This window comes from Podarcis gaigeae (genome assembly GCF_964106915.1).
Source record: "Podarcis gaigeae genome assembly, chromosome: 17".
Taxonomy (NCBI): domain Eukaryota; kingdom Metazoa; phylum Chordata; class Lepidosauria; order Squamata; family Lacertidae; genus Podarcis; species Podarcis gaigeae.
Genome location: NC_139694.1, coordinates 13,470,554 through 13,497,982, shown reverse-complemented (window position 1 = coordinate 13,497,982; position 27,429 = coordinate 13,470,554). Strand labels below are relative to the sequence as shown.

At 41.0% G+C, this 27,429-nt stretch overlaps 1 protein-coding gene and 1 long non-coding RNA gene across 5 annotated transcripts; one reads left to right on the top strand and one right to left on the bottom strand.

The window, feature by feature from the left end:
* On the bottom strand, positions 1 to 26,728 carry RAD23B (RAD23 homolog B, nucleotide excision repair protein). Of its 4 annotated transcripts, none has more exons than XM_083719407.1 (10): positions 26,225 to 26,728; positions 18,474 to 18,555; positions 14,992 to 15,071; positions 12,067 to 12,344; positions 9,828 to 9,883; positions 8,519 to 8,646; positions 5,083 to 5,236; positions 3,741 to 3,868; positions 3,283 to 3,453; positions 1 to 1,336 (listed from the first exon to the last, which is right to left on the bottom strand). In XM_083719407.1, exons 1-10 carry the CDS (start codon positions 26,288 to 26,290, stop codon positions 1,223 to 1,225), a joined length of 1,257 nt encoding a protein of 418 aa, XP_083575533.1. In that variant the 5' UTR covers positions 26,291 to 26,728; the 3' UTR covers positions 1 to 1,222. The 4 variants fall into 4 exon arrangements, with proteins under 4 accessions (XP_083575533.1, XP_083575531.1, XP_083575534.1 ...); XM_083719405.1 differs by having other exon boundaries at positions 3,283 to 3,472; positions 3,742 to 3,868; positions 26,225 to 26,643; XM_083719408.1 differs by having other exon boundaries at positions 8,519 to 8,640; positions 26,225 to 26,643.
* LOC310835326 lies at positions 18,521 to 24,884 on the top strand. The gene is made up of 2 exons (XR_014559554.1): positions 18,521 to 24,175; positions 24,548 to 24,884. It is a non-coding gene; the product is annotated as an uncharacterized lncRNA (long non-coding RNA).
* Positions 26,729 to 27,429: the final 701 nt, after the last annotated feature.

The window sequence follows — 27,429 nt, the reverse complement described above, 5'->3', positions numbered from 1 at the left end:
TACAATTAGATGTTACTTTTAATAGGAAGTAAAGGGTGTGTGTGCATAATCTTTAGGGATCCAATAACTTGATTGTTCATCTATTTTCCCATGTTCTGAACATCTCTTCAAGAGCAAAATATTTTCACAATGCTTTTAAAACAGAAGAGAAGGCAAGTTACTGGAACATTACAGTCCTTTTTAAAGCAATACAATGACGATAGCCTTTAGAGTCCCAGAGATTGAAACTATAAGATTACAAGCATTTAAGACACCTAGTTTTGAAATACTTGCAGCTGTATTCATTGATCAATTTCACTTTGAACAAAATATAGGTAGGATGGAATCTGATTTCTTCATAAATACTTTCACAAGGATGGAGAGTTTACATTTTCTTCATTGGCAATAAAAAAGTGCTCAATTCACAAAAAGGGATACATCAAACCCAAAACATGCAATGGTTGTTCATTTTTTTAAAAACCAAACTTTACTGTAATCCAACATTGAAGTAAGCAGTAATTCAGTTAACTTGTAGTATTTGCCCAAAAAGAAAAAAGGTCTAAGTTTAGCTTTGTGTATATAGCCTCTCCATTTATTATGAAAGGAAGGGGGCAGGGAAAAGAACATACCTCAAAAATCAGTGATCAATAATCTAAAACAATGAGTGGTTTAATTTGAATTTTTAATCCAGCACTTCATGTGAAATAATGGGTCTCTTGCAGTAATTACGATACTTCTGAAGCAGCAAAAAAACCCACCACCTACATTTTTGGCATATTTTAACGTTTATTCAAATATATTTTTTCCTTAAATTTATGAAGCCGTTATCCAGTGTTATCATGAAATACAGACTGTTGATTCTAGGTAGCCTTTGCTATCTCCAAGACCAATGTTAATTAAAAAGAAATAAAGCAGGGCACCACACTAATTTTGGGAGCTAGTACACTAAAAGAGTGAAAACCTGGGGGAGGGGGCATGAACTTACAATTTATAGAAGAAAGGAACTAAGTATCTGCAAAAAAGCTGGTTTTTGGTTGTATAGTATTTTACACTTTGATCTGCTACACCTGCCAATTTAGAGCAGATGTGCTTGTCTTTCCTTGTGTCCTTTCAATATTTTCTCTCCCTCCCCCCAACCTTACACAAAGTATCATGGATATGAGCCCAAGTATCCCAGACAATCCAGTGAACAGTAAGTGTAATGCACTGGTGTGATGTGTGAGATTTTAAAAGTCTCTCCCTTTCAATCTTCATCAAAGTTCTGTTGTAGAAGGAAGTTGGCTGCCAAGTTTTCATTCTTCTCACATGCAAAATACGCTTGTATCACAAGTCCTTCAGGAAATCCTAGCGCCTTTAACTGCAGGATGGAAAAAGATATTAGAATTCGCATTTCAGGCACAAGCCTCCTTGTTGAGCATAAATTCCAGGTAGACAATTCTGCTGCCATTTGCTGGCACTTTGTCCAAATAACTTGCTCCTACTCTACCTAGCAACAGGTCCCCTTCGCTTTCCCACTCCTCCCACAAAAAGCAGGCAGCTTCAGTTACTACTATCACTATTATTACTAAAATACACAGCAATTGTTGAAATAAATAAAAGAAAAATGTTCACATAGGTAAATTAAGCAATGTAAAACCAGAAAGGTTAACAAGTTCAAACTCCTTATAGCACAGCAATACAGTCCTGGAGAAGGAAAAAACCTCTGTGACCTTTCAATCACTAATCAATACTGCCCATAAGAAACAACTGCCTACAATTTGCACCTCATGCCTACAAGTTAATTAGTACCTTCTGTACAAACACCCAATTTGCAATCCACATGGTGCCATAAAGTCAGATGCTTTCACAAGTTGTTGGAATGACAACTTGGTCTTTGTACATACATGCTGTACAAATGCTTTTTTGAGGCAGTCTTGACATACCCACAATAAAGTTCCTGAGATCTTGCTTCCTGGGCTCTCAATTTTGAGGCACAACTGACAGAGTAAAAGATGGACTGATCAGTAGTGAAGACTCTGGATGGTCTGCCATTGTATAATATGGAATTACAGGATGTGTAATCCATGGCACCCCTCAAATCTTCACTGACAGCATCCAAGAGTAAGAAGAGCAGAATTCAGATCAGGTGAGGAAGTTGCAGTTTTCATAGATTTTTTTTAATCTCACGACATCAGTACTGGACTCAAGCAAGAGTTTAGGAAAGATGCCATTTTCACCTGGCTGTCTGAGATATGTCAGTGAGGTTACTACCACTTCGCCATCCAGGGCAGGGAGAAAATAAATGCCTTGAAGAAGTTCAACAAGAGCTCAGGAATAAAATCCAGGATGATGCCATATGGTAAGTTGGCAGCCTCCCTTTTAAGTAGGAGAAATGCAACTCCTAGCCTGTGGCATCAATCTTATCAATCAATGCTAGCTGAACAGACCCAGACCAGCCGCAGGCAAACGTTATCACTCTCACTAGGAACACCTGTCCAGTCAAGGAAGGCTCCCTTTTCACCTTAGGGACTTTGGATCAGGCACAGTTCCAACCAAGGTCACTACTTTCCATAACTGCTGTATCCATAACTCCATTGTCCAGAGTTCTACTTGCAAGATGCTACATCTTCAGGAACAGTCTGCATCCATTCAGGCTGAGGTTGGGTCCCTGTAGCTTCAGTGTGAGTCAACTGCATGTTCTGGCCGCTTCACAGCAATGTCAGGTGAGCAGAAGCAGCTGGGAATGACTACATGTAAGCTTCAACCTGCAACTCACCTAATCATCTCAAGATCCATCACCGACCCTGGTGAGATGCAGTTACCAATAGACTAGCCCAGAGCTTTCCAAGCTTTCATGTTGGTGACACACTTTTTAGATATGCACCATTTTGCAATGCAGTATTTCAGTTTTGCTAGCAAACTGGAGGTTAAACTAACCCCTTTCTAGCCCCAGAAGAGTGCGGACAGCATTCGTGACACTCCTACACACTGCTGCTGACACACCAATGTGTCGCGACACAGTTTGGAAAGCTCTGGATTAGCACTTAAGACACCTCCACCTGTATAACTAAATACCACCAGTGGTCTTCTAGAGTGAAGGATTCACTATACTTTTTCAACCAACAGGAAGACCACGCTGGCTTGATGTACGCTACCAGGATCTCCTACCAGACCTAGATAACCACAGTGTCATATAAGTGCACAAAATGACGCCACTTTGGCTATATACTCCTGCTCTCAACTTTGGAAATAGAAGGTATGGTAACAGAGAATGGGAAGCTATTCTCTACTTCAAGAACACAGAGACAAAAATGCTGCACTCACTCTTTCTATAGCTTCTTTTTCCTGAGGTGTTACTTGAATGTAATTCATGTGACGACTTCCAGCTTCAGCTACGCTTCCTCCTCCGCCACCGCTGCCACCGCCCCCTTGACCAGACTCCTGAACAGGTTCATTTAACATCTGAATAAAATGTTCTTGGTGTTGGCTTATTTGCTGTGGTGCATGGGAGGACAAAAGCAAACAATACACTGAAATAAAGCATATTCATTCCTACCAAAAGCCTTAAGCACAACCACTTCTGTTTGTACTAATAATGCAATCAAAAATGCCGACAAGTAATAATCAGGAGTGCCTTACGATGATATATTTATGCATGCTTTAAATTTTAAAAAGTTAACTGAAGTTAATGTGCCTCATCAACTTTACTGCCTCCCTCTCCCCATGCATATAAATAAACCACCCGAAAACACAGAGACAACCCAAAATGTTTTAAAAGTCACCTGCAATAATTGAGGATTTTCCCGCCCTATTTGCTGTAGCAATGCAGGCAGAAGAGATGGATTCTGCTGAATAATTTGCCTCATCTGCTGGAACTGAGGCTGGTTTCGTAAAAATTCAAGTGGGTGTCCTGAAAATGGAAAAGGTGTGGGTAGATTTTTTTTATATATCTATGCATACATATAAAATAAATATTTATTAAATATTTTACCATGGAATATCATGGGAGTTGTTGTCCTCCCGCCGAAAAGCCTTTTTCAACAGGTGTGATGCCCTGAATCATATAGGGCTGGCATGTCTTTAACTCCCAAGGCTTAGAACTTTCTTACTCAAAGTGACAAGAAAGAGATTAAAATAATTCCTCAGTTTCTTGCCTGAGGTGCATGACAGAGCAAATTGCTAATTTTTCTTGTGAACACCATGCTTACTGTCTGGTGTACAAGGGCGTTTTGTTTTGTTTTTTTTAAAAATTGACTTATAAACAAAAATCAGACCAACGGTCAGGCATCAGGCCCTACAAAATCCAAACTAGAGCAATGAATTTTATCAAAACTTTTAATACTTTGTCGTGATGTAGAAAAACCACTATAAAGCTCACTCTAGAGCATAAAATGTATATTCTAAGTACCGGTAATTGATATTTGTTTTAGAGAGGCTGAAAAGTGAGCAAGTGACAAATCAAGTTTTTGCTATCACATGTATTATTCATTTTTTACTGCCTACCTGAATCTCCCATAATATAGGCATTTATTTCTATTTATTGCTACCTTTTCGCTACAAAAATTAGTAAGTCATTTTTATGAGATGGCTAAGTTACTTGAGCCTTATTTTAACCTCAAAATCACAAATCCAAGAAAGCAGCAGCACACACACTGCTGGAATAGTTTTAGGAGCGAGGAGGCACCTAATTTTCAAGTGCGAAATTTTCAACGTACATTGAAAGCCTGCAAAGCAATGTATTAATAATGGCTGAACCTCTGCAGTAATAGTTCATTTTAGCTCATTCTAAATGGCATCAAGTATTTGCTTTCCACACACCCACACCCAAAAAATTCAACATTTCAGATACATGTTGGTGGTCAGTTGTATTTTACCAGTTATTACCAAGTGAAAAAATATTTATTAATCAGTCTGCATAGAACTGATTTCCAAGACAGACTGCAACAGAAACTACCGAGGGCAGTTGGTTGCTCCTACAGACATGTACTATGGAAAAAATACAAGTCAGAAAGTTCCAGGTCTTAAGGGAAGCAGTCACAGGGAAAGAATGTGCATACAACCATGTTATCCAAATTGAACCATCCAATGGATTTGTGCAGAACTTTTAGAGTATGGAAACCTTACCTCCTGTAGAACTAGTAGTAGTTGTGGTTGTGGTAGTTGCTGCTGCAGCTGCTGCTGCAGCCGCTGCTGCTGTTGCTGAAGATGGAGAAGCAACTGTGCTGGCAGCTTGAGGGGGGTCAGCCATTCCTTGACTCTCTCTGTCTCCTGGGATACCCTAAAATGAGCACAGTCGTGTTAAAAGAAATCAGAATTAACAAGCCTTCCAAACAGGCATAGTGTGTAAAGCGCTGCTGGGCAATGGCAAAGTGTTTATGTTCCAGTGAAGTCCACAGTCATATTTCTTGTTAGTGGCTTAAAATAGGACATATATTTGGCCACTTCTTGGAAATACACAAGTGAATTAATGGAGTCACATTTAGGCGACTGTAAACTATCACCAGTATATTCCCAAGTTGTCAGACACTCAATGTTTGTCAAAGATCATCAGCATTCGCTGTAATAGGTGAAATACAAGGCGACATACAAGTCCAAATCAAGCGCTGGATAAAATTCCACTTCTCTGAAACTGTTCCCCCTCTACCTCCAACTTCTTGCACCATTTGAGACAGGCCATATTTTAAAACAACAAACAGATCTGCATGCAGAGAATTTCAATTGAAGGTCAGAGGACTTGCTTCCAGAATCTGGGGGCTTTGAAAAATACTACGAATGTTACATCCAATTCCAACTAAAGGGATCTTGGTTTTAATAAAGGAAAACCTGTGGCCAAGATATGAAGAACTGTTCAACTAATACCCTGAACCAAAGGGCGATTTGGGCCTGTTCTTCTCACAAAGCCTCACACTTCTTGGCAACAGATTTTTGAAACTGAGGTTAACTAAAGGCAGTCTCAGACTGAACATTGATGCTCTCCAATACCAAACCCTAGACTGCCTCAGCCAGCTGGGTGGGCAGTAAGAGGACACCAAGAGGAGCCATGTTCTGACTATGATCTGGTGTCAGGTACAAACCCTTGAAACTGTAGCCCAAGTATAAAGGCTTTTCTGATTAATATAAAGTTATGTAAGTGACAGCCACACTCTAATTCTTCCAATCTATGCTGGTGTTGCACTAAGTACCTGACGGAGCACAGCTGGAAGAGGTCAGACCTGGGCAGCTAATCCACCCAAGTATTTGTGATGTATGCCAGGTCAGGCAACCTCATCCACAATCTAATTGTCAATTATACAGGTGGGAGGGCAGGTTGGCAAAGCTATCTAGGTCCCAAAGGCTGGTGGATGGCCCAGCAGAGGCAAGGATTTGCAGCTTTCCTGTTTTATGCTAAAAACCTTCTGCCATGCAGAAACAATCAGTGTGAAGCTTGGCTGTTGCAGGGATTGTTTTGGCAACTGAGGTTGCTTTTCAGATTTTAAGCCACACCTGCCTTTTCAGAAAAGTGTGCAAAGACAAACCAAGACCAAAATCACCGAAGTAGGAACACAAAGCTAATCAATGCCACACCAAAGAAGTTCAGGTAAATAACAGCCAGCAGACCTAAGCTAAATAAACAAATGTTTTATTGTGTACAGAAATTAAGATGCAGCAACGATACACAATGCCTATGATACACAAATCTGAAAGTCTGATAGACCCAGATCCCAGCTGAAGTTTTTTGCCCCCATAAGAGAACAAAAGGGCTGGAGTTGCTAACACTCAAACTAGAATGGAAGCAACTAGCAAGCATATCTTCTTCAGTATTATTCATTTACACAATTAGCATTTTCATTCTAAAGAGTTTGTGCCTCCATTTCCCCGCTCCATGAAAGGAATTTGCACTTCTTTATAGTTAAACTTCTTTATAGTTAAACTTAGCAAGCCTGTTCTCGAAGATGCATGACCACAGCTAAACAAGCAGCGACTTAGCTTTCCACCTAAACAATTCTGCTCAGCTTGATGTGACTAAAAAAAAAGTAATCTATACAAAAATGGGTTATAACATTTACTATCTAGAACTGACACAAAGGGGATGAAATGTATGAACGTTACTTAACCAGGGGTGAACTTAAGATTGAAACAGCTGAATTAGTAGAAGCAGACAACTTACAAGTAGTCTCCCATAAATGATTAGGAAACCTTGTCCAACCATTTTATGTATTAAATACTCAGATATTTTGCAATGCCAAGGTCACCAATATATTGCAGGTAGGGAACTTTACAAATGATTTTGCAATAGATGGTTCAGGAGTGGGCAATGGCTTCTGGAGCCAACGTGTACACTTTATAGTAAAAGAAACACACCACGTTTCAGAAGTCACCTTTACATATTCTCGGGATAGGGAACCTGCAGCCCTTGGGAGGTTTTTTTTGACTCCAAATGCCATCAGCATGGTCAATCAGGGAGTGTTGAATTTTTCAACTTTCCAATTCCAAAAATGAGGGGTGTTAAAAAGCTGTAAAATGACTTGGGAATTCAAAAGATATTATGGTTAAATTAATATAATTTAATTTTGCGTAAGAAATATTGAATATTTTAAATGTTTTGTATAATTTCCAATAATTTTAAACTTGCCCTATTAATAGTTTTTGTAAAAAAATGTGTGCAAAATCACATAAAAATCATTAAAAATGATTGCCAAGTACTTGCAGTTGTGTTATAAATTACTATTATTTTAATATTTATATATTATACATATTTTATATTAAACTGTATATTACAATCACACACACATATATATAGCATTCACTAATTTGAGCAGCAGCTATATTTCTTTCTTTCACAGGTTGAAGAATCTTCATCTGTGGGATAAAAATTGTTTGCGTGTCTGTGCTACTACCATCCTAACCAGTGGGGATTGACCTACAATGGCTTCTAAACAGAGAACAAGACTAGGGACATTCACACATATGAGCAACCTAATTGGAACTGGCAGAGAGTTGTTGCCCTCTGAACTCCCAACTCTGAGATGTTATGAGGTATGGGCTACTGCTAAGAGAACAAAGCACTGAGGATGTAAGAAAGTGCCCTGCCAATGTTGGTTGCAAAAAGGAAGCTCACATTATCTGTACATGCCCTAAGGAGATGAAGATCCCTGTGAAGGAACTTGTTTTCGTTAAAGGTCAGAGAGAGAAGACTGGTTTTATTGGACCATATCAAGATTGGCTTGCCAGATCTGCCTGAACATAAAAGACACACTTTTTTCACACACTTCTTTCTGGATCCAAACTCATTTCTCATATATTTGCCATTTCCAAAGCATCCTTCTTTCTTGCAAATCAAAAAGGCTACACATTTTTTTAAACAGTAAAGAGGAGAGCTGCAATCATTTGGATTATGGCTGAAAATTACATTTGTTTTAACAGCAGAATGAAAGATAATAGGTCAGCTATAACGTTTTATTTTCAGTTTTTATTCACCTCCCAACCTTTGATTTTTCTTTCTGTTAATGACTGTGCCACACCCAAAGTCAGTGGCAAAAGGCATAACAAGAAATTATGAATATCAAGAGAACATGCTCACCATGAGAAGATACTCCACTGCTCTATCAGGATTGTTGAAGCTGGCTCTCAGTGCAGCAATTACTTGCTCTCTCTCATAGCCCATCGACATGATCTCAGTCACCATATTTTCATAGGACTGACCTGTTACTAGGAAGAACAGAGGAGCAAAGATTAAGATGAAAGAAACATGCAGATTTAAAGAAGGTGGAGGAAAGGTGTCAAAAATATCCATTCCTTGCTGCAGTCATTAATTAATTATAATAATGTCTGGCTTAAGAAAGCCATTTGATGTACAAGGCTAGAAAGTGTTTTTCCTAGACAGATGCCGATCAGTTTGGGTTTTTTTACTTTTGAAGTATCAAGCTTAATGCAAAAGCTATTCAAGTGACCAACTGTAATTGAGAATTATTAGCCAATACTGTTAGAGAGGGGTGGGGGGAGAGAGGTGGAGGTGGATCCACAGTACAACAGGATTCTATGCAGCAATCTTCAATACATAAAGCAGACGAGGCCCTCGTTTTTCCAGAAGTACTTCTTAACAACATAGATAACAAAGTTTTAGAAAACTAGTAATAATTTATTAAGAATAATGTACTACTTATACCCTCTGCATCTGACTGGGTTGCCCCAACCACTCTGGGTGGCTTTCAGTACCAACAATAAACTCTCTATCATCAGATCCCCCTACTGATCCTACCCATTCCCCTACCCTAGCAACCCTCAACACCTTACAATTTGAACTTTCCTGTAAGTAACTGGCTAAGCAAAGTAAGAACTTAATTAATAAAATTGATCAATTCGGCAATTCCCCATTGAACACATCAAAATTGGATATGTATTATTCTACATTTCTAGAGTTGCCATCTAGGCAGCTGACAAGTGGTATTTACCCCTTAAGATTTACAAATGCCTTTGTCCCTATGGTTAAAAACAAGGCCAATGTACTTAATACTGGGGACATACTGTCTCCCTTCAACTCCCCCCCAGAAATCTACCCTCTTGTAATACTACCAACCTTAATAGCTGTAAACTTTGACTGCTTAATTATATGGCTTGCAATTAATTTGGAGCATGTGCTTTTGACACAGATTTAAGAAAGGCAAGATAGTGAAACCAGGAGGTGCAAGTAAAGTTTGTTGTATAATAAGAATGGAGATTGTTCTCTGCAGATAAACTCACTTGCCATATTAAAATATTCACTAACGCTGACATTTCAAAGTGTCACATTTTTTGAATTACAACGCTAATGTCTCAAGTAGGGTGCAAGTGGTGCTTTTTGCGAGTCTTTCATAGAAGAGGCACTCAAACAACTATCAGAAAATACTTACCAAGTGCACTTGTAGCATCCTCAAAGAGATTGGATCGCAAAATATCACCTGTGGTACTGTAACAGAACAAAAACCACTCATTTCCTTTAAAAAGGCTTAGAGTTCAAGGGGCTTATATTATAATTTTGCTTATGAATAATCAAAAATGGTTTGTCTGCAACATATACATCTGTTTTTACCCAAACAAAATGCTGCTATTAAAAGTTGTCCAAACTTCCTTTCCCACAGTAGTTGCAATCCATGGAGACACAAACTGGATTATGAAAAATACAGACTAGCACCCACCATTACAGGTATTGGCTTAATTGCTCACAACAGAAATTCAACCAGGGATATGAGGGTAAAGTACAAAATAATGCAAGTGGCACATTCAGTAGCTGTAGTCTACTGACATCTGACCAAGGGTCAAGCTTCAAATGCACACAAATTTTACCAACTCTCAGACTGACTCATTGTTTGCTGAAACTGACTAAACAGATGTTCATGCCCAGTTTCCAAGTAGCTTCGTTTGGTGCATCATTTAATCACTTTTCAGGGGGGGAAATGGAAATGTTTAACAACCTATCAACTTGCACTCTAGTGAAATACTTAATAAAACTAGAACATGGCTAAATCTACTGTTTTTGGTTCATCCTGTGGAAAAGCTACATTGCCATATTGTAAGTATTGCAGAATCACCTTGAACAAGTATACTTGCAAGCTACTGTTGTATAAGTTCTATTAACAAACATATATAAAAGCTCAAGGTTAACACCATATTGACAACTTCATACAGTAACTCAACTGGAAACCCAGCCAGATGGGTGGGGTATAAATAATATATTATTATTATTATTACTACTACTACTACTACTACTATTCATGGCATATTAACCATTTTCAGAAGTTAGTAAAAAGACTTGTATAAGATAAAAATGCATTGGTGCTCTATACTGAAGCATTGTTTTTTTAAAAAAAATAAAACAGGATTTTTGGAAGGAAGCATGTAGGAGGGTTGAAAATTAATATTTCTCGAGTGGAACAATTAAATTGCAGAGTTATGAAAAAATGAAGTCTAAAGTACGAGATTGGCTTCATTACCATCAAATAATGGAGGTGTTTAAACAAGACAGGAAAATTGGCTTCCAGATGGAGAGATCAAAATTAGAAACAGAACTGTTAGAACCCAATACTAAGAATTTGTCAAGAATGTATAACCTGCTGTTGAAGTGGAGTACACTAGATGAGACAGTTAAATCAGTTATGATTAAATGGGCACAAGACATTGGTTATGACATCATGTTTGCAGACTGGGAACAGTTATGGACCACCGGTATAAAATTCACGGCATGTAATGCCTTAAGAGAAAATATTATGAAAATGATTTATAGGTGGTACATGACCCCAGTCAAGCTTGCAAAAATTTACCATCTGCCCAATAATAAATGCTGGAAATGCAACGCGACTGAGAGTACCTTTTATCACCTTTGGTGGACTTGCCCGAGGATTAAAGCCTTCTGGGAAATGATTTATAATGAAATTAAGAAGGTACTTAAATGTACTTTTCATAAGAAACCAGAGGCATTTCTCCTGGGCATGGTCGGCCAATTGGTGTCAAGGAAGGATAGGACGTTTTTTATGTATGCTACCACAGCAGCAAGGATTCTTTTAGCAAAGTATTGGAAGACACAAGAACTACCCACACTGGAAGAATGGCAGACGAAGGTGATCGACTACATGGGATTGGCGGAGATGACGGGCAGAATCCGTGACCAAGAAAAAGAGACGGTGGAAGAAGATTGGAAGAAATTTAAAGTATATCTCAAGAACTGTTGTAAAATTAATGAGTGCTAAAATGTCAAGGGAAAGGAAAATATAGAATTACAGCCGTAATTGACTAAGTATGAGAAGAAGCTAAAAAAGAAAATGAGCAATTAGTTAATTGGAGTGAGGGGTTGTTGAAGAAATTTTAAAACAGGGATGCAGAAAAGGGGAGGTAAGGGGAAGTCTGGGAAGGAAGGTTTATGAAAAAGAGGTTTTGAAATTATACATATTTATATGTTTTGTTTGTCTATGTATTGTGTGTTGTTTTGTTTTTAATTTGTGTTGGAAAATCAATAAAAAATTATTTAAAAAAAGAAAAGAAAATTAATATTTCTCTTTTTCAGCAATTTTGATGCCCTCCAAGAAGTCCTAGTGCCAAATTTAGTATAAGTAGTGATAATAAACAAGACTCTGGTTTCTAATAATCTGCTCATACCTGTCTGTAGATGTTGGGCTAGTGGCAGCTGGTGTCTCTACTGGTTTATCTGCTGGTTTCTCTTCTACAGGAGCACTTACAGGCACAGGTTCACAAGCCACTGCAGCTGGTGTCGGGGCAGCTGGTGCAGGTGCTGAAACTGGCGCAGGGGCAGAAGCTGGAACAGGTGTAGGTTTGGGGGCTGCAGCAGCTATCGTAGAAGAACTAACAGTAGTGGTGGTATCATTTGACTGCTGGGTTGTAGTTGGGGATGGAGCTGGAGCAGCAGCTGCTTTGGGCTATAAAACAAAGAAATCTAAATGAATAAAATTCACAAGCCATCTTTTTTCATTTTTAGCATGCACCAGTGATTGGCCGTTTTCATACACCTCTCAGGGCTCATCTTGGAAGTTACATCCACCACACAAATACTGATTTATATCACTCCATATGCCTGTTGCAGTGTTAGCTTCTCATGAGCATATGTAAGATTCCAAAAGAAATCTGATGGGTTTGCATTAGCATGGCAAAAGCAGCCGCTGTACATGAAAGATATTACACACAACAGTAGCCCCTTGGAATTACTAAAACTGCAATGATGTGGTCAATGCAAAGCGATAAGACGACCTGTGATGTACAATGGTACCTCGGGTTACAAACTTAATTCGGTATGGAGGTCCTTTCTTAACCTGAAACAGTTCTTAACCTGAGGTACCACTTTAGCTAATGGGGCCTCCTGCTGCCGCCGTGTGATTTCTGTTCTCATCCTGAAGCAAAGTTCTTAACCTGAGGTACTATTTCTGGGTTAGCAGAGTACGTAACCTGTAACCTGAAGCGTCTGTAACCCGAGGTACCACTGTATTTGAATAGAAATATTCATTATAGGTTGTATCCAATACTAGTCTTACTCAGATTAGACCAATTGAAATTAATGAGAATGAGTAAATTTAGATCCATTAACTTCAGTGGGTCTACACAGATTAAAACTTAGTCGGCTATAACCCTTTATGGCTAGAAAACCACAGTGCACATTTTGTGTCACTTGGTATTACTGCATGCATCATGCAATACCCTAAGTGTGTTCTTATCAACATTCTTAAAACAACTGTGCAGTTATTATAGAAATATAATTTATACCCAATCGCATAAATATGGTTATGCTGTTTCTACCAGAACAGTAGTTTTCAAACTGTGTTCCAAGAACTGTTGACTTTATTTCAAACTTTTGGGGCATTTTTACAATGTGGAGATCAGTGGTGGCAGGTATTTTTCCATGAAAGTCAGCTGGCCCTTCACTACCAAACTTATACTGAAAGGATATTAAGTATGTTTCAGAGCATCCACAAATAGTGATAGTGTGAGCCAACCAATCTGATCTGATTCTTCCAGCACCATACAGGTTTTACTGGACGTATTTGTGCAGTTTACAAAACAGGACACATCAATGCAGAAAGGGTTAACAATCAAACCATCCCTGAATAGATCTATACAGTAAGCTAAATGCCTGCCAGTAAAGAAAACCTTTTTGCAGCAAGAACACAATCAGGTCATTTGAAAAGCAATTCAGGAAAATTCTGTTTAACCATTGTTGAAAACCATCAGTCATCAATATGTTCAAATAGACACAGATAATATGGCCACCAAGGTCTGGTTATGGGTTTAGTTCATTGCTATTTTTAGTGGCCTTGAGGAGGCCACATTCTCAGAAAGACAAACTGAAAGACTGTTGCCAATCAAGCAACAAAATGCACATTACAGAAAGCTGCAGTCATTGCTCTATTTCATCATCATCAAGATTTGTAGGCCGCCTTACCATACTTAAAATTATGTTCCAGGCAGCTTACAACGTAAGATGATTTACATAATTACAAAATAACAAAAGTATTCAAGCAATAAAACAAAACACATCAAAAAGTACACAACCAAATTGAACAATTTCCAGATACACTGTAAGATCTAAAAATAGAGATGCCAAAAGACTAATATCAACAATGGCAACAAAAAACCCTAAACTATACCCTGACGCAGGGGTAGTCAACCTTTTTATACCTACCGCCCACTAATGCATCTTTCTTGATGGTAAAATTTCCTTACCGCCCACCAGTGCTCAATGGAAGGAGGATTCAGCTTGTGCCGTAGACCCCCCTACCACCCACCTAGAATCCTGAAATGCCCACTAGTGGGCAGTAGGGACCAGGTTGACAACTCCCGCCCTAACCCAAGGGTCTGTTCAGCAGCCTCAGCTTTTGTAGCTGGTGTCAGTCAAGGACCCATCCTCCAAAATCAGGTGGAAAAAAGCTAGCAAGGCAGATCATTTTTAACCTGACAATTTTCAACACATCCCACCATAACCTTAACATCAAAATATAGTTTCATCATGCAGTCAATTGTAATACAAACAGAATGTGTCTCAAAGATGGACAGTTTTCAGTTATGTCAGCTGCCCATCTACTATCTGCTCTAATTTAATCTGACAAACAGGGGAGGATCTGATCAGAACTGTCTAGGATACCAGTATTTGAAATAATGAAAATTCACACTTAACAGTAATTTAGATAAAGGTGTATGTTAAACCAAGTGTATTTTTCAACAGATATATAAATAGCCAGGATCCAATAAAGTCCAAGAGATGTAAGAGAGAAGAGAATATAAACTCTTGAGTTAATAAGTAAAATTTAGCTACTTCCACATTTTTGAAAAATATATTCACCACTGCTACATGCACTTCACAGCAAAAAATTCTCACAAACCTTTATAGTATACATTTCAATATTCCTGTTTTTTCTGTTATTATAGTGCTGGATGTTCTCTTAATATATTACAAAACTAGAAAACCTCAGGATAAAAGTTACCAACAGCCTGTTTTCTTATGTTACAAGTCAATAAAGAATAAGAGCAACCCCCTGCCACCCATGCCAGAATATTACTGATTACACTGAGACTTACTTTTGTCACCATAACCACCACAAAGTTCTTTTCATCGATTTTGTATTCTTTAAGAGCAGTATCATCATTAAGAATTTTACCTAGAAAATTAAAGTCATTCATGTTAGTTTTTCTTCACATTTAATATAATCCTATAAATGCAATTGTAATGTGTTCACTCTGTGTAGAAATCTAAAGATGGCGTCAAATGGTGATAGTAATTTAGTTAAGCATATACCAAATTTTTCGGCCAATAAGATGCCCCCATGTATAAGACGCCCCCCTAATTTTTGACATTCTTTTTTTTGGGGGGGGGAACCTAGTCTTATACACAGAAAAATACGGTAGCTAAGGTAGCAGCACATGAAGTCAGTTGTCTCCAACCTCCAGACAAATGATTCTATCCAATGTCTCCATGTGTGTCACTTTTCTTGGCTACTATGGGGTGATAAAACATTTAAATTCTCCATGATGCAAGTTAAGTAAACACTCTGTAGCTCCTAGTCATCCTTTTTCATGCTATGTTCATTCACTGACTTTCTTAGTTTCTGTAGAAGCAGTCATTCAAAAAAAAATCCACCTTGTATTGAATTTCGCCTGAGTCCCATTGCTTGTTTACAATGTAACCTCCATTTGCTCGAACAATTTACCGTATTTTTCCCTCTATAACACACAGATTTTTTCTCCTAAAAAGTAAGGGGAAATGTCTGTGTGTGTTATAGAGCGAATCTGTGGTCCCTGGAGCCGTTTGTCCCAAGTGCATGGCAAAAATCAGGCAAAAATCATATTGCGCCGTCACGGAGGAGAGGAGGCTGCTGCTTTCCTGCATTCTGCCTCAGGGTCTTACTGCCCACCCTGTTCTGTTTCGGTTGCTGTTTGCTCAGACGGAACAAAGAGCAGTGAAGTCCCCTCCCCTCCAGGCAACCCCTCCCCTCCAGGCAAGTAGAGAGGAAAGCAGAGCGTCCGTGGCTCCGGTGCTGCTGCTGCTGCGTCTGGGGACTCGGCAGGTAGCGGAAAACATGCAGATGAGAGAGAGAGAGAGGGAGGGCTGGCTTGAGTGGGTGGGTGGACTTTTGCCTTCCTTCCCCCCCCCTTTAAACACCTCTCCTGCATTCTTAGCCAGCTGCTTCTCCACACACCCCTCTTGTGCTCCTTGTCCCTTCTATGTTTTTCCTTCCCTCCCCACTTAAAACATGGTTACAAAGCATGGATCCACATGGATCCTCAGGATCTTTGCATTGGGTCACCCCAAATTCACCATCAGATCACATAGCAATGATCTGATGCAAAAACAGGGCTGCAATGGTGCAAAAACGTGGTTACAAAGCATGGATCCACATGGATCCTCAGGATCTTTGCATTGGGTCACCTCAAATTCACCATCAGATCACATAGCATGTCCATGGCTACAGCCTGCCCCCCAAAAATCACGTACCCACTGTTGCCTGGGGCTGCAATGGTGCAAAAACGTGGTTACAAAGCATGGATCCACATGGATCCTCAGGATATTTGCATTGGGTCAGCCCAAATTCACCATCAGAGCACATAGCATGTCCATGGCTACAGCCTGCCCCCCAAAAATCACCCACCCACTGTTGCCTGGGGCTGCAATGGTGCAAAAACGTGGTTACAAAGCATGGATCCACAGGGATTCTCAGGATTTTTGCATTGGGTCACCCCAAATTCACCATCAGATCACATGTCTGTGGCCACAGCATGAAGCACAAAAATGATACATCTACTGTTTCATTCAGAATGTTTTTTCACTTGTTTTCCTCCTCTAAAAACGATGTGCGTGTTATGGTCAGGTGCGTGTTATAGAGCGAAAAATACGGTAACTAGTCTACAGAAGAACTTTTTCCAGCTTAATTGATTTTGAATATTGAAGAGGGAAAGCAATTTTTTTTTTACCTAATTAAGTCAGTCTAGTACACTAAGCTAGCCCAAATACACACCAGGCATTTTTAGCGAGTGACTCACAAAAGGAGGGATTCTTTAAAGGACAGCCACTTCTCACTTTCTGGCAGTTGTCTGTACTGTAGCTACAATATTGCTAAATAATAAGTTAACAGCAAACAACTGCTAATGTGATAGGCAGAAACATATCTCTACATTGACAAGTAGATACACAGGAATTAGGGCAGCTCCCTACACAAAAGCAAACCCCTCCCTATCTCAGGGCAGGATTCACCTTCGGAGTCCCATCAATGGAAGTCCTGCACAAGGACTTCCACTTGTGCAACAAGGTGGATGAAGCCCCCCACTCCTAGAAACTGGCTCAGGGGCACACACAGGAGAATCTCCAGAATAGCGTGCAGGAGTAGGAGAGTGGGGATGCTCTCTGGAGAGTTGAAATGCTTGTACTGATGGTAAAGCTTGCCTTAGTGGAGAACTGAGTTCCTTCCAATCTGTTTCCACCTGAGAAAACACTATTGTTCCATGTTAGTAGCTATGGCAGTAAGGAAAATGTGAGTCAGTTCTAAAAAAACTTATTAAATTAATGAGCTTGTTCATGTTTCTTTAATGTGAGATTAAAAACTTCTATAACTCCCACCGCATCTGCTGGTATGCATCTATAATTTGGCAATATAACTAAGCTATTGGGCTTGATATAAGATACATCTTGGTGTTAAATATCCATTCAACAATTTAAAGTGAATCTTCTGTAGTAGTTGGTGGCAGAGATTTATATTGTGCTTTTGTCCATAAATTGTTCCATTTATCCCCTTCAGTGTTTATATCCCACTATCAATTAGCGACAGCTTGTTGTAAGGGTACGTAACTGAGATTATGTATGTTAAGTGCTTTGTTGGAATATGCTATACAAATGCTATAGATCAGGGGTCAGCAAACTATTTCAGCAGGGGGCCGGTCCACTGTCCCTCAGATCTTGTGGGGGCTGCACTATATTTTTTTTTTGGGGGGTGAACAAATTCCTATGCCCCACAAATAACCTAGAGATGCATTTTAAATAAAAGGACACATTCTACTCATGTAAAAAACATGCTAATTCCTGGACTGTCCATGGGCTGGATTTAGTAGGCGATTGGGCCGGATCCAGCCCCTAGTTTGCCTACCCATGATGCAGATTTTGTAATTTAGCTGAAGCATCAGATGCAAACTAAGTTAAGTCCAAAAGGAAGCTGAATTCCTAGCCATATACAAATTCTTTAATAAGTTAAGTCCAAAAGGAAGCTGAATTCCTAGCCATATACAAATTCTTTATTCTGGGAAAACAATGGTCAAGGAGAATTCTTCTATCAATTCCATATATTACCCAAGAGATTAACTCTTGGTTTCTTTGGGTGTGATCAAGCCCAAAATTAAGCATTTATTAAGCCCCACTGGTAGTAAGGAGAGAGTTAAGTATGTGCCTAAATCCCTCCCCAATAAGATTGAAAAGCTTCTCATGTCAGCTGGATGGAACTCTTTGTAACCTGCCAACTTTTTTTGTTCCTCTTACAGTAACACCTAGAAATAATTTCTATTTGCAAAAACATTACCTGCATATATTAATTTTTGGCCTGCTACTGGAAAAGCATCTTTCCCCTTTTCTGATTCAATCTTCTCTTTCAACGCTTTCACCTACAACAAACAGTTTAGTTAGAAAGTTTAGTTAGAATTCTTATGAACAGTGTTTTCAAATATATACATATATAAACATTAGGACACCTGTGATGGCAACATTCTTTGTCTGTGATACAAAGTTTTGTTTCCTCTATGGGGAACTTGTGGCTTTCTATATGCTGAGGAAATACAACTCCCATGAGCCCCAGTCAGCATGGCCAATGGCCAAGGATGATTGGAAACTAGAGACATCTTAGAGAGCCACAGGTGCCCATTCCTGCTCTGCTGGAAGCATTTTCTGTATTAGTAATTCTTCAACAATTAGATAATTCTGTCAACTGAAAAGATTACATGTAATCCAAACATTAAATACACACCTATGCTCAACACTTCAGTTTAAACTTTAAAAATGTTCAGCCCATAGGACACAGATTTAGTTAATCACATTTGTACCCCCCACCCTTCTGCTCAGGGTCTCACTTTACCCTAAAAATTCTGCAAGGCAAATTAAGCTACTCAGCGAAGCTGAATAGGAATTTGATTCCCACATGCAAACCTAAAACTCTAATCTAGCGGTAGGGAATCTTTTTGGCTCCACAGACCAGAATCATGAGCCAAATTTGACAGGTGGGCAGGTCATCAGATGTTTTTGGCCTACAACTCCCATAATACCTAGCTCACAGGACCACTGGTCAGGGATGATGGGAGTTATAGCCCCAAAACATCTGGGGACCCAAGGTTGAGAAAGGCTGAGTTAGTGCTAAAAGAGTTTGCCCAGATATACTTTGCTATCAACATCCACCCCTTTTCATAGATTCATTTTATGAATCTATGTCGCAGTCCACAAGAGTGTGATGTGGCATGCTCTCTCAGTTTCAGTGTTCTTATATTCCTTTTGCCAAGTGTCAGATCCTTAATGCTATTTTAGTGATCAAGGATGAAAATCTGAGAATTCAAGATGGTAATTATGTTTCAAGAACCACAAAACTCTGTGCATTAGTTTGGAGCTCTTGCCTGTGTACTGGTGACTAATAAAAGTGAATATATATACCCTGCCTCTTCACAAAAAATGCCTGAAGTGGTCAATAACATTTGCAAGAGATCAACCCCCACAACTCGATTAAGAAGTTAACACAATAAAATCAGACAATAGGAGATAACGTATAAAAAATACCAGTACATTTTTCATGTGCATTTAAGCTTTTTGGTACAATTTTGTGTCTGAATTTACACCACATGAAGGTCCAAAGATTCCACAGTATTAACTTAAAGAACTGAGCTTATACAAGTCTATTTAATGCAGCATGTTGTCCTTCGGTCTCAGGAATACATAGGCAGCAATAGTTCCAGAAGTACTCATCAGCATTAAGAGTAACTAGACAGCACTGTCTTTCTATAAGGAAGATACTGCCTTTAGTTTAAGTCCAGATCTTTATTAATAAGTCTGATGCAATTTCCCTTCCCATGACAAAAGCATATTCATTCAGTAGCATGTAGAACACGCTGACAATAGCAAAAATGCCATGACCAGGAAGAGTTTTAATTTGACTGTCAATCTGCCAAGGGAGTGGGGATATGAGAAGAGAAGATCTTTCAGGAATGCCATTGATGACTTTACACCTTTATACTTCATGGCAGCATGCCTGAGAATCTTGTATTGCCAGGCAATAGGAATTTTCAACCTTTCCTCCTGCCCTCCAATTTACTTGCTGATCTCATATTTTAGATGGGTGGAGGTCCAGATTAGTGCATACAGTAGGCTTAGTACCAAGGATGGATGAGTCCATCTCCAGTCCTAGTAACTTTCAGAGATGCTCACCCACAGTTCTGTTCCAACATATTTCCACATTAATCTGCAATTCTTGTAATCCACATAAATATTAGTATTCAAAGTTAATGGTTTAAACAAGTATTTTAAAACAGTCTCTCAAAACTTAAGAGAGAACTGCTTCAGGGCATTCAGAAATACTTAAAACTAAATTTCAATCCATGCATTAATCCAAGAGGCATGGATCAAATCAGAATTCACGAAGTCATCAAAGTAAAAGAAGGTACAATGTACCAGGGACCGACAAACAATTAACAATATGGGATGAAAAATCTGAAAATTCAACTTTACATTGAGCCAATTCAAATATATTTTCAATTCTGCACATGCACAAGTTAAGAACTTTACTGCATAATCACTCATGGTTTTGCCAGAAAGAAAATGATGAACAACTGCCAAGCATATACTTTTATCTATCTTTGTTCCAGCATCATCCCTACCTTTGTTCAAAACCATGGTCACCTAACTACAATGCTGCATGTTTGTAATTTCTGTAATTTGGGTGCGAAATACTTGGAAGCTGCCTCTGGAAAGAACATGTCCTTGAAAGGACTGTAGAAGCACAAATGAAGAAAACAAAGACTTGTAAATGAACACTGCTGAAAGTGATCTGAATAGCATCTGAACTGCCATGCGTAAGTCTATTCCCTGAAAAAGTAAAACTGTCCCATAGTTTTGAGATAAAAATAACAGTGAGGAAAAGAATTTGCAGATCCATTCATCCTACAAAGATTTTCATTTACTAAGGCTGCAATCTTATGTTTACTAAGGAGCAGTGGTAGACTGTTTTATTTGATGTTCACCGGGTGGGGGGGGGGGAGTTGACTAGACAGTGCATTGTGGCGACCAAAACCTAGGTTCAAATCTAGGTGCCATTTGGCTATTAGCTTATATATCCGAGTTTCTAATACTGGTTGGTAACAAATTGAAAAGCCTAGATACAATGCAGAATACAACTGAACAGAGCACCAACATTAGATTCCTTAACATTTACCCTGAACAATTTCATGAGTTGTCCAGTTTCCAGAAAATGTATTTGCTGGCTAAAAGGACTGCAAGCTATGATGGGCAGGACATTGGCAAGTGAGCAGTGTTGCCTGTTTCCGTTTACTAACTCCTTGTGGTCAGTAACACACCCCTTCTCTTGACATTTTGAAGTAGGTACTTCTCAACACTATTTTAGCACCTGTTTGCTGTGCTGCAGTGAAGCTGTGCTACATCTCTGAATAGAAGCAAGCGATGACATAATCTGCTGGAGTAGCAAGGTAGATCCTCCCCACAGTGAATGAGGTGATTCACTGAGGGGCGTGGATGGTACCATGGTCTAAACCATTGAGCCTTTGGGCTTGCCGATCAGAAGGCTTGGCAATTCGAATCCACGTGATGGGGTGAGCTCCCATAGCTCTGTCCCAGCTTCTGCTAACCTAGCAGTTCGAAAGCACACCAGTGCAAGTAGATAAATAAGTACTGCTGTGGCGTAAATGGCGTTTCCATGTACTCTGGTTTCTGGCACAGTGTTCTGTTGCACCAGAAGCAGTTTAGTCATGACCTGGAAAACTGTGGATAAATGCCGGCTCCCTCGGCCTGAAAGCGAGATGAGCGCTGCATCCCACAGTTGCGTTTGATGGGACTTAACCATCCAGGGGTCCTTTACCTTTATACCTTTAATGTGGCTTTCAAGTCTGAGACAGATAAATTAGAGAATGAGGAAAATAATCAAGCAGAGGGCTGGACACTTCTTATTTGCATGGGGTTCCTACTTCATGCTAGAAGTTTAAATAGTTAACATTGATGTGCACATCAAATTAGAAGATAAAACTTTATTTCAATGTGTTGAACATATTTTGTTATAATATGTTTACTATTTGCATTTATTATACAAAACTCTATTTGATGGTTGTGAAGCAAGCATCAGAACCCCAGGAAATAGTGCCTGCTCTATCACCCTTTAAAACAAAAGAGCTCTTGAGAGTGCTCCTTGCCATGAGGATTTTTATGAAATTATCTGAATGACAAATTTGCTCAACACAGACTTTGGCTATCACCAGCCTTGCCTTAAATATACAAAGTTACTAAGAAAAACTGTATCCACCTTGTGTTTTCCTTAGCTGAACACAGAACCACTGAACGACTCCAAAAAAAAAGCCATGAAGTAGGCAATAAATTACTGGCGTTTCTTTCATATTTACTGAAATCTACAGCTCATCAAAATGACATTTTCCAAAGATACACTTCTAAATACGGAATGCAAAAGACATCATAGAGGTGAAGCCTGCAGCAATCTACAGACCAGCAGAAAACATTCAAACAATCAACCTTTAAATGTCAGTGGTTCCAGTACTGTAGTGTGGTGAAACGTTTTTCGCCTTAGCACCAAGGTTGCTCAGTTGAACTGCTCCCCACCCCCCACCTGCCCAAACCAGGGGTTTGTATACTATTGTTATGATTTTTAGTCCACATCTTCAATGTACATTTGGCATTCCCAAGGCTTCAAATAAAGTTTAAGCAATGCTAGAAGTGGTGAGTACCAACAATTCAAGGACACTGTTTATCCAAACAGTATTTACTTGTTTAGTGCCATGAGTACTTAACATATAACCATGTCATCCTTACAACAATTCTGTAAAGTAGTTCGGCATTATCCTCATATTACAGAAGAATGAAACCTAGTGCACGGATGGGAAACCTGTGATCCTCCTGATTTTGCAAGAATCCTAACTCCCATCAGCACTTTTTCTTGGTGACTGAAATCAGTCCACACAATACATACACATAATTTCTCCTCCGTATAAACATCAATTTGAAAAAGTACAATAGAAACATTAACTGTTCAAAGTACTCTCCATTGATCCTAGTAATCCTAACAACTTCATACAATAGCACTATATGATCCCCAAAGTAGACAAACAAAATATTTGAGGTTGAGATAGTAGCTTGCCTAAAGACAACCAGGGAGTTCATGATGACTGAAGATCAAAAATACATCATTCCCCATACTCCAAAGCAATGTTTATACATTTTCTACCTTCCAAGCACAATGATTAAAACAGTTCTGAGATCTTACTGATACATCCGTTCGGCTTGCAAAGCCAAGAACAGAACTGCTACATCCAAAATCAACATTGTCTATGGAAAAAGCTTTCATAGCTACAGGTATGCCAGATTTGTCCCAACTTCCCACAAGTGCCGCCACCACCTTCCTTGGTAATAAATCTGCAAATGTAAGGCTATAGGGTGGCTTCAGGAAGGTGTAATAGTAACTATTATACAAGCACCCAGTTGGTTGGGGAAGCATTTTAGCAAACATGAAGCAGTATCAATGGAGCTGCACATAAACCTGACAGGAAAAACTGGACAGAACCATCCTTCATGACAGACAGCCATATTCTATATTACTTCAGAAAGGGGCATCTAATCATAATTTTTAAAATCAGACATGAAGAAACATTTTACAGCAGACCTACCAGTTGTTCTACAGTTTAGGTTATTTTATAAGCTTACTTAACCTATCTATAGATACATGGTTGCAGAGGTATACCAAGAAAGGTTTCAAGATAGTTATGACACAAAATACACTACTAAAGCTGAAAACTGCACTCTCAGAGCAACACCCAGTTTTGCTAGTCTGCATGCGGAGCAGGCTTCCACCAGTGCCCATGAGACTTCCCTTTCCCATGGTTCTCTCTTTCCTATGCAGCCCCACCACCCACAAAATCTTCTCCAGAGGACTGAAAGACCCTCTGGAGCAAAGACGGTTGTTGTTTTGTTTGTGGGGATAGGAAAAGAAGGAAAGGTCTGGTACAGTCCAAGGTAAAGGTAAAGGTACCCCTGCCCGTACGGGCCAGTCTTGACAGACTCTGGGGTTGTGCGCCCATCTCACTCAAGAGGCCAGGGGCCGGCGCTGTCCGGAGACACTTCCGGGTCACGTGGCCAGCGTGACATCGCTGCTCTGGCAAGCCAGAGCTGCACACGGAAACGCCGTTTACCTTCCCGCTGGTAAGCGGTCCCTATTTATCTACTTGCACCCGGAGGTGCTTTCGAACTGCTAGGTTGGCAGGCGCTGGGACCGAGCAGCGGGAGCGCACCCCGCCGCAGGGATTTGAACCGCCGACCTTTCGATCGGCAAGTCCTAGGCGCTGAGGCTTTAACCCACAGCGCCACCTGCGTCCCTTACAGTCCAAGGAAAATACATCAAAACAATGTCTTCAAATTTATTTGTTTCCTGCACATTTTGCAATTTTAAGGAATGATTTGCAACGTCTACCTTCTTGCTGAGATTCTCTATAATTTATGGTATGCAAGGAAAACATTAAGCTTTTAAAGGGTCAAGTTTCTAATGGAATTCTATACAACTTCCTTTCTTACAAGTTTTCAGAAAGTGTGCTTTCTGTGATGAAGTACCACAGTGAGAGAGAAGAACTCTGGAAAGAGGAGTGGAAAGACACAGAGCGCAGCTCAGTGCAGAATATTAAGGGTGTTGTATCTACCCCTCACATACTAATGTGAAGGGAGCAACATTTTTTAAAAAAATTGTGTGACAATATAGGTTCACTTTCATTGACCACTTATAGCTCAAATGTCACAAAGTGCAACATGTCTATATACCTTTCCCCATTTTCTCCAAAAGGTTCAGCATTCAGGTCACCGAGACTGCTTAAAGTGCCACAATTAACAGAACAACATTCCTGCTTCCTAATCACCTTTCTGAAGAGACAAATCAATACAGCTCACACCAGGGAGAGGAAAAACACACATCCCAACACTTACATCACACTGCCTCAAGAATTATTTTAATATGCGAGTGCAAAGATTGCTCCTCTGCTACCTACTTATAATGTAATGAGGGTTTGGCTTGGAATAACCATTTGGAGCAGTCTATGGAGGAGCCTGCATCGCCCTATTTTCTCCAGCACTAGGCACACCAGTTTAGCAACCGGGCATAAACTTTAAGAGACACAGATATATATATAAAAGGAACAACTCCCTTGCAGTCTACACTTCGATGCGTAGCGCGTCCTTTTCTGATTCAATCCAAAACAGGAAAAGCACGGATCGCTGCACAAGCGGGAAAAATATAACCTTCAGGAAGAACCCCACCCCCACCCCCCCAAAAAACGCATTAGCATACCCTCTCACTGCCCACCTCTCACGGACACGGCCCTTTTCCCCCACTGCATACCCAGAGGGCGGGAGCGCGCGCGCGGGCAGCCAGGCAGGCAAGCAATCCAGCCAGCAGGCACCCAACTCGCACACGCCCCTTCCTCATGCGAAGCGAAATAATGCACAGTCATGGCAAAGCCCCGCTCGAGGACGCCGCCAGAGCCACCCACCAGCCCCCGCTCTGCCCCTCCAACCACCGTTGGAGCCCCTTGCACGGCAGATATACAAGCTGGACGGGCATCGACTATAGATTGCAACGGGAGTCGCCTCCTTCCCAGGCCTGGAGGGGGGTCGGCGGAGGAGGGGGGAGGAGGAGGCACATCCCCTTCCCCGCCTTGCAACGGAGCCTGCGTCAAAGGCCTCGCTGGGGAACTGAACCTGCAGCCTAGGCTCAGCTCAGAACCGCCGGAGGGGCCCCGAGGCCTCCCGACCACCAGCCCGCGCCATGGATTCTTCTCTCCCTCCCCCCAATAAAAACCAAACACCCCGGTTTCCCGGCCTCCCTCCCTCTAACTTTCCCCTACCGCAACTTCTGAGGAAAACCACCTCGAAGGAGGCCTCGAAACGGGGCTCTCGCTCGCTCCTCGCCACCCCAAGACTCCTGTCAGCCGAAACTTCCCCTCAGACCCCGCCGCACCGCCCAACCCCAGGGCTGGGCCTAGCCCACAAGCTCGGCTCTCCCGCTCCCTCAGGCCGCACCGTCTCCTCAGGGTCGATGTCTATCTTGAAGGTTTGCTGCTGCAGCGTCTTCAGGGTGATCTGCATGGCGGCAGCTGAGCTGTAGGCCGCGGCGAAGCCGACCCCCGCAGGCTCCCTCAGGGAAGGTGGTAGTGGTGGTGCTACTGGTGGCGGCGGCGGCGGGAGCTCCCCCTGGGTCCTCCAGTCACCGCTCCGGCCTAGGCTGGCTCGGGCTATGGTGGGTGAAAGTCGGGGGAGGGGGGGAGGGAGGGAGGAGTTGTGGGCGGAGCTTAGGAGGAAAAGGAAACGTTCCCCTCCGTCGCTCTCTCGCGCTCAGGCGGGCCATTGCGCACGCGCGGCCCAAGGAGGCGTTGAAGGGATCCTCGCGCTCGGCTCGCGGCCCAGCTGCTGCTGCGGCCGCCGACGCCGACGCCATGATGACAGCGATGACGAAAGGCACCTTCCGCCACGGAACCCCCTCCCCCTCCCTCGATAAGAGGAAAGGAAGGCGCGAGGGAGCGCGCATGTGTAAAGGGGGGGGGGGGGAGGCGTACGTGCGTGTTCGTTTGTTTCCGCCCTTCTCTTTTTTGAAAGGGTGGATGGGCTGCGCATGCGTATGCGCGGGTGGCGAAGGCCGGGCGGAACCGAAGCAGAGGGAGGAACAGTTGCGAGGCGGGGATCGAGGGCCGAAGGCGGGAAGAGGCGGGATAAATGGACGCGGGGGGAGGGGAAGCGAGTTTTCGATCACTGGGGGGGGGAGGGGTGTTACTTAGTGGTTTCGTTGGGGATTGAGGGTTCCCCCCCCCCCCCCGTATCCTTATTGTAGATCTTGTGGTGGTTTGTGTGGAAACAATTCGTTTTGGTCGTGTATTATTTATTATTTTGGTCGTGTATTATTTCGTATTATTATTTAGGTTGGTTTATTTACCGGCATTATTATTCATTAAATTTGTAAATAACCCCTTCATCCCAAGATCCCAGGGCGGTTCACAGAAGAAAAATATAAATGGTCCATGACTACTTTTTGTTTTGTTGTAAGCTGCCTTGAGCATGGTTTGACCTGTGGAAAGGTGGTAGAGAAATAAAATTATGTATCTCCTCCATTGTCTCCCAAGACAGACTTGTGCCAACAACAACAATGAATGTATGTATGCATGTATGTAAATAAATAGCCTTGTGCAAGAGAAATAAATGATAAGAATTGTTTACAATTTTAAAACTAGTAC

What these genes read in the sequence shown, in the direction of transcription:
- RAD23B (XM_083719405.1), bottom strand. Translation starts at nt 26,290, where the DNA reads ATGCAGATCACCCTGAAGACGCTGCAGCAGCAAACCTTCAAGATAGAC. An exon ending in GGATGCTACAAGTGCACTTG is followed by an intron (nt 8,647 to 9,827) that starts GTAAGTATTTTC and finishes TGTTCTTCCTAG; the next exon opens with TAACAGGTCAGTCCTATGAA. An exon ending in GAAAATCCTCAATTATTGCA is followed by an intron (nt 3,473 to 3,741) that starts GGTGACTTTTAA and finishes TTGTTTGCTTTT; the next exon opens with GTCCTCCCATGCACCACAGC.